This window comes from Malaclemys terrapin, chromosome 1 (assembly GCF_027887155.1).
Source record: "Malaclemys terrapin pileata isolate rMalTer1 chromosome 1, rMalTer1.hap1, whole genome shotgun sequence".
In the NCBI taxonomy this organism is placed as follows: domain Eukaryota; kingdom Metazoa; phylum Chordata; order Testudines; family Emydidae; genus Malaclemys; species Malaclemys terrapin.
In genome coordinates, this window is record NC_071505.1 from 277,786,849 (window position 1) to 277,797,956 (window position 11,108).

The following is an 11,108-nucleotide window of genomic DNA, read 5'->3' on the forward strand; positions in this document are numbered from 1 at the left end:
CATTTAGATATTTGTGATCTGGATTTAGATTAACCTTGCCTATATGCATATTTAAATTAATGGAATCCATTATTCTGTTAGACTGGTACTTGATTAAGTTAATTATGCTCCCTTTATCTCTGTGTTTCTTATAACCAAGTTTATTGCATTTCTCTTTCCTTGTTATGTACAAGTTACTTTTAGCAGCAGGAGCTTCTTAACTTACCAGCTAATCATGACAAGATTTATAATTATTTTATATGTTTTGCTCTTTGCAGCTTCTGGTGTCAGATGTGTAAGTAAAACAAATAAGCATATTCAGAAGGAAATGTTGTTGGACGTATAAATAAATCTACTTTAATGCCGTTACTTATAAGTCTCTAGGTGACACTCAGTGGTTTTATAGCTGGTCTGAAACAATCAAAAAAATAGATCTGAACTAAAAAATCTAAGGAGATATAGACCTAGATAGGAATACTAACTTCCCATCTCTAATGAAAATAACACTTAATTTCACAGGGTTTTTTATATAGGATACTGAACAAATGTAATGAGGTTAGTGATCTTAAGCAGTTATACCACTGAACTGTAAAAGAGATCATAAAGCTAGTACGTAATGTTATTCAAACTAATGATACTCTAATTCTGGAGTGGCCATTTGTTCCTATTTCACTTCCAGAAAAAGATGCATCAATCACTCATTCATGGGCATTTTATGAACGGCTCTAAATAAACCGAAAAAAATTGATAAGACTCACGAAACAAGCTGACAACTACCGTGAAGCTCTCACCTTTTGGAGGCGGCGGGGTATATGAAGCCATATACAGTAAATACATTATCCCATTAATATGTCTCATCAGGTGCTACAACTATAGAGAAGTATGATCTCAGGACAAATATATGGATCCAGGCTGGAGTGATGAATGGCAGGAGGCTGCAGTTTGGTGTGGCTGTCATTGATGACAAACTCTTTGTTATTGGAGGCCGGGATGGTTTAAAGACATTAAACACTGTTGAATGTTACAATCCAAAAACCAAGGCTTGGACTGTCTTACCCCCAATGTCAACACATAGGCATGGTTTAGGTAAGAAATTTAAGTTTTAAAGAGATACAATTTGTTTTGGAAATGTATAATTTGTTCTTCAAACCTCAGTATTTTTGAGCTAAAGGAACAATGCAATAAGTAGTGATGTGTGTTTGATGGATGTTGCCAGCAATGCAAAAGAAATGTGATTTGCCAAAATGTTTCATATGCAGATACAAAAACAATATTCAGTCACTCTGTGGTGTGCTTGTATGTGAAAAATAAAAATTGGATATGGAATTCTAAAATTAAAAAAGGAATAACCAAATACAATTTTGGGTGGAAGGAGTAGAAGAAAAGGAAACTGAAACTTGCAAATATTGACCCTGAAGTGTAGTCTTGATTTTCTTTTTGTCACTGTCATCCTGAATTCTTTTTTGTGTTTGATGAAACAATTAAAATACATTGCACTCTCTCATGTCTTTGGAGAGCCCCAGCTATGCTAGATGATACAGACGGGAGGTACATTCAGCTTAGTGGCAATGCCGAAAGGCTTATAACTTTATAAGCACTGGCAAGAGTGACATTCATCAGCAGTAATAGCATCTGTAGCATGTGTGCACTGCAAGACTGCCTCAGATAAGTGTTACTGAGGTGATTAGTACATGCACATGCCTTTGCACTCCAGAGTGCTTACAGTCACATTACTGCTTCATGCAAACCCTTCACAATCCATCAACAATTATATAGAAAGGTAAGCCCTGATTACCTAAATCCTCACTACCAAAAAATAAAAATTGTCACCAGAATTCAAAATTGGTATACAAGCCAAATTTTGCTTTTCTGAAACTCCAGTTATCTGAAGACTTTGGATATCCATTTAAATATCTAGATTATCAAAATGTGTGTGCTTGTGTGTGTGTGTGTGTGTGTGTGTGTGTGTGTGTGTGTGTGAGAAAGAGAGAGAGAGAGAGCATATTCTCTAGCTATATATGCATCTATGTATACTGTTGAAAATACTGGGCCTGATTTTGATTTCCATCAATGTAACTCCTTTTATATCCACTGATGTGAGAATATGGTACTGTATATTACATTATATATTATATATTATATATTATATGTTATATATTCTCATGTCAGTGGAAGTCAATAATATTACACCATTGTACAACTTATGAAAGGTCAAAATTAGGCCCATTATGTTCAGTAGCATATAGATACGGGGCCTCTTTCTCCTTTCACACCTGTCTTATATCAGGGTAACTCCAGGAGTATTGTTGGAGTTATTCTTTATTTAAACTGATGAATGACACCAGCCCATAATACTTAAACTAAATGTGATACTTGTGAAGATTGCTAGATGGGCTACCTTGAAGATTGAAGTACTCTCTTTATCCACAAAGTAGGTACAGTAGAACCTCAGAGTGACGAACACCTCAGGAATGGAGGCTCTTCATAACTCTGAAATGCTTGTAACTCTGAATAAAGCAGTATGGCTTTCTTTCAAAAGTTTACAACCGAACATTGACTTAATACAACTTTGAAACTTTACTATGCAGAAGGAAAATGCTGCTTTCCCTTTATTTTTTAATAGTTTACATTTAACACACATCTTACTATATTTGCTTTTTTTTTTTTTTTTTTTTTGGTCTCTGCTGCTGCCTGATTGTGTACTTGCGGTTCCAAATGAGGTGTATGGTTGACTGGTCAGTTTGTAACTCTGGTGTTCATAAATCTGAGGTTCTTCTGTATAGTAAAATATAGGCATCGTTAGCGCAAGTTATCTTTCCCTGACATGACCATAGATCATAGAATATTAGGGTTAGAAGGGACTTCATGAAGGCATCTCGTCCAACCCCCTGCTCAAAGCTGAACCAATCCCCAACTAAATCATCCCAGCCAGGGTTTTTTGTCAAGCCTGACTTTAAAAACCTCTAAGGAAGGAGATTCCTCCACCTCCCTAGGTAACCCCCTTTCAGGTAGTTGAAAGCAGCTATCAAATCCCCCCTCATTCTTCTCTTCTGCAGACTAAACAATCCCAGTTCCCTCAGCCTCTCCTCATAAGTCATATGCTCCAGCCCCCTAATTATTTTTGTTGCCCTCCGCTGGATTCTTTCCAGTTTTTCCATATCCTTCCTGTAGTGTGGGGCCCAAAACTGGACACAGTACTCCAGATGAGGCCTCACCAATGCCAAATAGAGGAGAATGATCATGTCCCTCGATCTGCTGGAAATGCTCCTACTTATACAGCCCAAAATGCCTTTAGCCTTCTTGGCAACAAGGCCACATTGTTGACTCATATCCAGCTTCTCGTCCACTGTAACCCCTAGGTCCTTTTCTGCAGAACTGCTGCCTAGCCACTCAGTCCCTAGTCTGTAGCTGTGCATGAGATTCTTCTGTTGAACCTCATCAGATTTCTTTTGGCCCAGTCCTCTAATTTGTCTAGGTGCCTCTGTATCCTATCCCTACCCTCCAGCGTATCTACCATTCCTCCCAGTTTAGTGTCATCTCCAAACTTGCTGAGTGTACAATCCATGCCATCCTCCAGATCATTAATGAAGATATTGAACAAAACCGGCCTCGGGACTGACCCTTGGGGTACTCCTCTTGATACCGGCTGCCAACTAGACATGGAGCCATTGATCAGTACTCGTTGAGACCGATGGTCTAGCCAGCTTTCTGTCCACCTTATAGATGTGAACGGATAATTGTTTTCTTTTCTATTGAATTCCTTACCTTTCTCCTGACACTGTCAAGAAGTATGCCAACCATGCTGATGGTTTTGTGTTATATACACTTCTCCACTGGGAGCTGGATGAAGGCTAACATAGAGTTGTCAGATGGCAATGAATGAGGTGGTCCTGGATTAGTGAGTTATAGGTGGAAGGTTACCATTTATTTGAGCCACCCCGTCCCCAGTTTACCTTAACACTGTTTTATTTTATTTGTATTTTTTGTCAGTATTAGTTGTTGGCAGGAGATGGGTGGCATGTTGCCCTGCCTGGAGTGAAATTAAGATAAAACTACTGAATACTTAAAAAAAAAAAGTTTGGGTTTTTATTTTTTTTAATTTTAATTTATTAGTAATCCTTTGGAATAATTCTGTACATAAATGTGTATTCATCTGTAGAATAAAATGTATTTCCAAGCTTATTGGTTTCCATTGGCAAACGCTGATTTTTTTTTCCTAATGGAAAGCAAGGCATCCTGATTTCATTCCAATTAATTTTGTTATTTGTACTTCAGTTACATTGATGATATAAATGGGATTACATACAGTTTTTGAAATAGTGTAAATTAACTCTGCTTGAGAGACAAAAGGGATCAGAAAAGGCTACAACATTTTAAAGTAGGCTTCAAAAATATCCTTTAATTTTAATTCTCTGCTATTAAGCAAAGGATTTTTTTCTCTTAGAGCAATTTAGAGTCCAGAGGACATTCACCACCAGAATATAACATTTATAAGGTATGGGGAAACTGACCTATCTGTACTACGTTCTGGTAAGGTTGCCTACTTTGATAGAATCATTATAGAATCATGAAATCTAGAAATGGAAAAGACCTGTTAGGTCATCTTGTCCATCCCCCTGAGTTACAAGTTGTACTATTGTCTTTCTTTTTGCATTACTTTTGAACTTTGTGTTCTGTGTACAGCTTTTTCTTCTTTATCATCTTATTTTTTAAATGACTTTACAATGGTTTCCTAGTGCTTTTTCAGTTAGAATACATGTGCATAATCTGATGCTACAGGCTGAGCATAGACTGACTATCTGTGCAAATTATCTGAGAGCAGATGATATCCATTTCAAAATGTAATGTTACTAATTTTCTGAAATAATCAGTAGTTGACCTCAACTGAAGATAATCTGTTAGTAAATGAGAACATTACTGTATTACACTGAACCAGAAAATAGAGCAGTTTAGAGGTGTATTAAATGCCTTGTGCCACAGATATGATGGACAACTCTCACAAAGGGAAAAATTCTACACTCTGAAGGGTGTGGGTCTCAAGTGAGTCCATGTACTTCAATGGAATTACTCCATATTTACACCTGTGTAATAGAACAGAAATCGGTCTTATGAATATTAGAAATTGACTGGCTAATCCATAGTACATAGCAATGGCAATTTGTCCCATAATGTATAAATATGAGAATATGGCTGAAATGTAGGCTCCGTGTTTTAAAGAACTGCTGTACAGAATATTTAATGATGCCATAGGCGCTGACTCTCTGGGTACTTCGGGGCTGGAGCACCCATGGGGAAAAAATGGTGGGTGCTCTGCACCCACTGGCAGCTCCCCATCAGCTCCTGCCCCCGTGCCACCTTCCGCCTACTGGCGACCCCGCAGATCAGCGCCACCCCCCTCCCTGTCCGCACCTCCTGTCCGCCACAAAAAGCTGTTTTGCATCATGCAGGGAGGCTGGAAGGCGGGGGGGAGAAGTGAGGATGTGGTACACTCAGGGGGAGGGGGCAGAACTGGGCAGGAAGAGGCAGGGCAGGGGTGGAGAGGGAAGAGGTGGGGGTGGGGCAGGAGCAGGAAGAGGCAGGGCAGGGGTGGGGCCTTGGGGGAGGGAGTAGAGTGGGGGCAGGGCCTGGGGCAGAGCCAGGGGTCAAGCATCCCACGGCAGTTTGAAAAGTCGGCACCTGTGAATGATGCCATCAGCATTCTGGGTAATCTGACAATTATTCTACTAGTAAGAAATAATTTCTGGATAAAATAATATATTTACAATAGAAAAAGCCGTATTAAGTTATATGCAGTGTTGTCAGTCCCAGGATATGACAGAGTCAAGGTGGGTGAGATAATATATTTTATTGGATCAACTTGTGTTAGTGAGGGAGACAAGCTTTCGAGCTTACCCAGAGCTTTTTTTCAGGTTCCCAGACTTGAAGAACAGGTCTGTGTAAACTTAATAGCTTCTCTCTCTCACCAACACAAGTTGGTCTAATAAAAGACAGTACCTTGCCCATCTTGTCTCTATATTAAGTTATAGACATGTCTATAGAAATGATCTAGAGAACACTGACTATCTACAGTCATTTTGCCTGAGCAGGGGGACTTGACCCTAGATCTTCCACTTCCTGGTGGGTGCCTAATCACTGGAATATAGGGTCATTCTCACTCTCTCTGTACCAGTGTACAGAGGAACAGCTTCAACACGAGAGACTGAGGGAGTCCCCCATCAGAATATCTCATAACACAGTGGTTAGCGCACTTTCGTGAGAGAACCCTATTCAAATTCTTTCTTCCTCTCAGGCCGAAGGGGGGACTTTTTCCCCCACATCCTCAATGAGTATTCTAATCACTGAGCTAAAAGTTATAAGATGGGCACCACCACACCACCTAAGTCTCTTTGTGGATCCAGGCCTTAAATCCTCCCCTCAGCATTTACTACTTGGCTCCTAACTCTCCTTATGCATTGTATAGGGAGTCTGGGCACCTGACTTGGTAGATTCTCCTAGGTGGCAGCATGCCTGAAAGCTAGGTATTACAACACTGAGTCTAGATCTCATTTATGGATCTGAATGCTGGTCTGATCCTTTTGGGCAATTTCTGTGTTTCTACATAATTAACGAACTCCTCTGTTTTTATTCAAATGCTTAGAGCCAGAGGCTCAGCTGGCGTGAGCCAACCTTGCTTCATTAACCTCAATTGATTTATACCAGCTGAGGATCCAGCCAATTAATAACTGAACTCTCTGGTAGTTTTGGGGGTGTTAGAAATGTAAGACTCAGACTGTAATGTTTGTGTATATATAATATTGTGATTAGGCTTGGTAAAGAGTAGTCTCAGCACTGGGCGTTGCTATGGATATGGTTTAGCTGGAGAGTACTTTTGAAATGTAAGATAGGCAGGGCATTTTAATTCCACTTGATAAAATTAGTGTTGATACCCTCTCTAGAGATGAGAACATCTCTTTTCCCTAACAACAAAGGGAAAATGAGTCTTCTGAAACAGGTTTAAGAAGCTTGTTCATCAGGTTCATTATGCAGAAATCTTCAGTTGATTCCTAGCAGGGAAAATTTTGTTAATTTAAATATTTTCCACTGGTCTCAAATGAATCAGCCCCCCAGAAAGCAATTTTTTCCCTTGCTGTTTCAATATTTTGTGGCAATTTTAGCATAGTGCACATGCCTTTGCCATAAATTCCTATATTTTATGTCTATTTCAGTTAATTGGTAGTAGATAATTGTAATGATCCTTTCATTCTCTTCCAAGGAATGCTTATTACATATTAAATCAAGTTCTTAATGGCTGTTAACAATATTCTTGTTCCTTTTTTATTATTGTAATCACAGTCCATAACAGTATGATAAGTCTGTCAATGTTTGCACTGGATTAAATCTGCATGCCGTGAGAACATAGTCTAATCACTTATTTCCTTATCAGCAATTGTTTAAAGAACTCAGCAGCATTCACTGCTATACATGTGTATCACACTTGCTCCTTATGCTGAGTCAACAAGAAAACATTGTGAGCATGAGCAAAATGATGTAATTTTAACCTTATGTTTTCATCAGTGTGAAATGACAAAACAGTGATTTGCTTATGTAAGTCATTCCTATTGGCTTTACTTTTACTCTTGCTATTTGACAAGTCTCAGAAAAAATAATTACATATTTAAAAATTCTACAATGCAGCTAGTGATGAATTAGAGAACTTTTAAACCAAACTGAATAAGAAGGTAGAAACCATGTACTGGGTAGCTCTTAAAATGTTTCAGTCCACTTAGATACTTCTGAACAAGAATGTTTTGATATCTGTCCATCTGTTTTAGAAAAAATGTTGTGGCCTGTAATAGGGATGTAGCAGATTATTCCCTCCTGTCTTCCTCCCTTTTCCTCCCCCTGCCCCCTTAACCTCCAAGCACAAGAAAGAAGCCCCTGAGGACCTGTGCCTCAAAGGTGCTTGTCTGAGGCACAAAGCCTGCTTAGATGGTGCTGTTTCTGCACTGCATTTTGTTCAGGTTAGTGCTTAAAGGTACAATCTATCCCTATATATCTTGTAGCCTGGAAGAATAGTATTTTGGATTATTTTTTCTTTAATTATTTTAAAAGTATCCCAGTGTTGCCAACCCCAAAGGTTCAAAAATCATGGGTCAAGTTCCAAAACATCATGAGATCACCTTACGAATCATGAGATTCTAAAATATACAACAAACATTGGGTTCTTTTATGCACCTTTTTATTTTTAGCCATTAGGGTACACTTGGGTCATGTTTAAAAGCTTTCTTTATAGCCAGTAGGGCTATTTAAAACAAAATGAAAGCTGGGATTATCATGCATTCACGTAAGTCTAAAAACAAAAATGTTCTATCATGAAATGTATTAGAAAATATGTGTCCAATCTGTGGCTTGGGGGCACTCTGACAGCTCTACATTTTGGTCCCCAAGGGAGACAGTCAAGAAAAGAAAGTTGCATTTTATTTCAAGTTGAAAATGTTTTCCCTGAGCCATGCCTTGTGACTTTAAATTGAAGTATCTGAATCAGCTCTGTCACTATGGGGAAGTTAATAGGGGCACTGCCTCTCCAAATGCCTCTCACCACTGTATCTGATCTCAAAATAGTGGCTCTACTGTGAGCTGAGAGTACTCACTTTCTCTGTTGCAGCTACTCAGCAACACCCCTACTACCACCTGTTGCCTTTCAGGGAAGGGAAGAGAGACACTCTGGTTGCTCCACGGCTTGCTTGCCTGCCTGCTGGTCTGTAGGAACTCATAGAGAGCAAGACTGGAGCTTGACTGGCATTGGTAAAGAATGGCTTCCCACCTCCGATGTTGCTGCTTGCAATGAATTTTAAGCAGAAGCTTAAAAAGAAGCAAAAAACCCACTAAAGTAGTTCAGATTGTCCTAACACATATGTGGACACACATGCCTTATCCATATTTGAAAAACAAAGTGTATTTATCAGATGAGCTAGCAAACACTTGTTAATTAAACAGCAGTTGGCACCTAGTTGTAGGCAAAGGCAACGGTATATAAAAACATGTTAGCTGGTCTTTCTCAACCAAAGGATTTACTATACATCTAATTTTCCCAGTGTAGACAAGGCCACTAATGAGAGCCTGGCTATGGTGTCAAACTGGTTGTTTGCGATGTGTCCAGTGCCCACTTTGAGGTAGGATGAGATCACTAAACTACAGTATCATCCCAGGTCTCTGAAACTGAAAGAAACATATATTTAAGATTAAATGACAGTGATTTTTATTTTCAGCAGCCTTTTTCTTTTACATACATTTTTACTTTTTTATTCATTTTTAAGAACAATTTTCACAGCGGAAGACACTTCAGGGTGTGTTTAACATAGTGAGTAGACCTGGTTTGGTTTAGTGCACTTGACCAGGCCCCACAGTTTATTCTAGTAGCCATTCTAGTCATGTTTATAGATTAAGTATGGTTACACTGCTTCCGTCTAATTTGGGGAGAGCCCTTATTGCAGTCCATGATATGTTCATAAACTTTAGAATAAATCTGCTTTTGTTTGATTGCTGTTTTTTAATTTAATATTAGGTAACATCATTGCTAGCAACCCCAGGTCACTCACTTCACGAAGAGGTGAGGATCAAATATGCACGTAATAACAAAGATGGAAATTGTTCAGAGCCCTGGGAGGAAAACATATCCTTGGTAACTGAAGCATTTGGGAGTATGGAGGTATTTCACAGCATCAGGAGAATGTCATACCCCATATGTAACACAGGGTTTGTCATGGTCTATACTTTGAAAGGAAATGTCTAACGAAAACCCACATGCTATAGAAAATCATGACAAGGATGGCATCTACCCCTTTGAATCAGGAGTTGGAGGCACTGTGCCTCTAGAAGTGTTTTTAATCAGATGAAACATAAAGCCAGCATCCTGATATCTCTAATGACCATCTTGGGCACTGTCAACAAGAGCAGGGGTGACATTGCTGGTGTTTTGGCCAAAAGCCATTTCTGGCTACCTAAACTTTTTCTCTTTAATTCCAATATGTGAAATTATAGTTCATCTCCAGTCCTAGTAAACTGTTGTGTATTGTTGTAGTTAAATAGTTAACTACACTGTTGAATAGTTGACGTGCTTCACTGTAGAAGAGTAAATTTCAGGGGTGAGTGAAATCACTATTTTATCTACAGCAATGTCCTACTGCTATTTACTGAGTCACACAAAGAGTGGAGGGTAAGGTGTCATTTTCACTATAGGCACCCATGCAAATTTGTTACTGCAGAACAGAATGGTTCATAGTGGCCAAGGGAGAAATGCACATATGTAACGCTCTGAGAAGTATCATCTTGCAACTTCTGTGGGTTCATGTTGCCACCACCACTGCATAAATTCAGGGGGACCAAGAGTCTAATTAAACTCCAGTTGGCTCCCTGGGACTATGGTGGATCAGCAAGCAGAGCAGCTGGTCTTCCATAATAGCATTCCTTTGAGCAATAGGTTGTAATGTGCTGTGCTGCTATGCTGTTTCTTCCTCATCTATCACACAGATGTAGCGGAAGGCAGAGTTTTGCCTGGGGTTTATGTGCCTTAGTATTTTTTTTTTTTTTTTTGGCTGAAAGGCCTGTGTTACTGGCCTTGCCACCAGAGTAATAAGAAGGGGCTGAGGAAGCCATGGTGTGGATCCAACCTCCTAATGGAGGGAAGTCTGCTAAATGCTTCACTTGATCCACTGAAATTGCACAGCTTAAAGCTTCCCGTCTTTGCTTTCAGACAACCACATAGCATAAACTGGCTTTTCTGAAAAATGCAACTAATTTCTAAGAAATAGTCAGTACAACAATGGGCAGTGGTAAAAGGAGGGAAGAGGAGGAGGAGGATTTATCTTTATTTCTCACACACACACCGCCCCTGCTCCCCACAGATTCTTTGGAATAGTTCTCTGACTTGGCTCATTGTGGGATCCCATAATGTATATTAATTTATAAACAGAACTATTAGGCTAACTCTGAGATAAAGGTACAGATAGAATTATGGAGACTCTGTTACTCAAGATACAGTCACAGTATTTCTGAATAAAGTGAATTATTAGGCAAATTTTACATGTCTGCAATTTTATCACTCTCAGAAGTTTCTTTAATTTATTTTGAAAACCCTCAGGGCCCAGATA

General features: G+C 39.2%; 1 protein-coding gene across 2 annotated transcripts in view; it reads left to right on the plus strand.

Annotated features, from left to right (window-relative positions):
• Nucleotides 1-11,108, plus strand: part of KLHL1 (kelch like family member 1) — a 400,838-nt gene that overhangs the window by 325,082 nt on the left and 64,648 nt on the right. For both annotated transcript variants that reach the window (XM_054013522.1, XM_054013532.1), the window contains one exon: nucleotides 841-1,065. In XM_054013522.1, coding sequence (XP_053869497.1) covers nucleotides 841-1,065 — 225 coding nt within the window. The remainder of the gene's footprint in view (nucleotides 1-840; nucleotides 1,066-11,108) is intronic.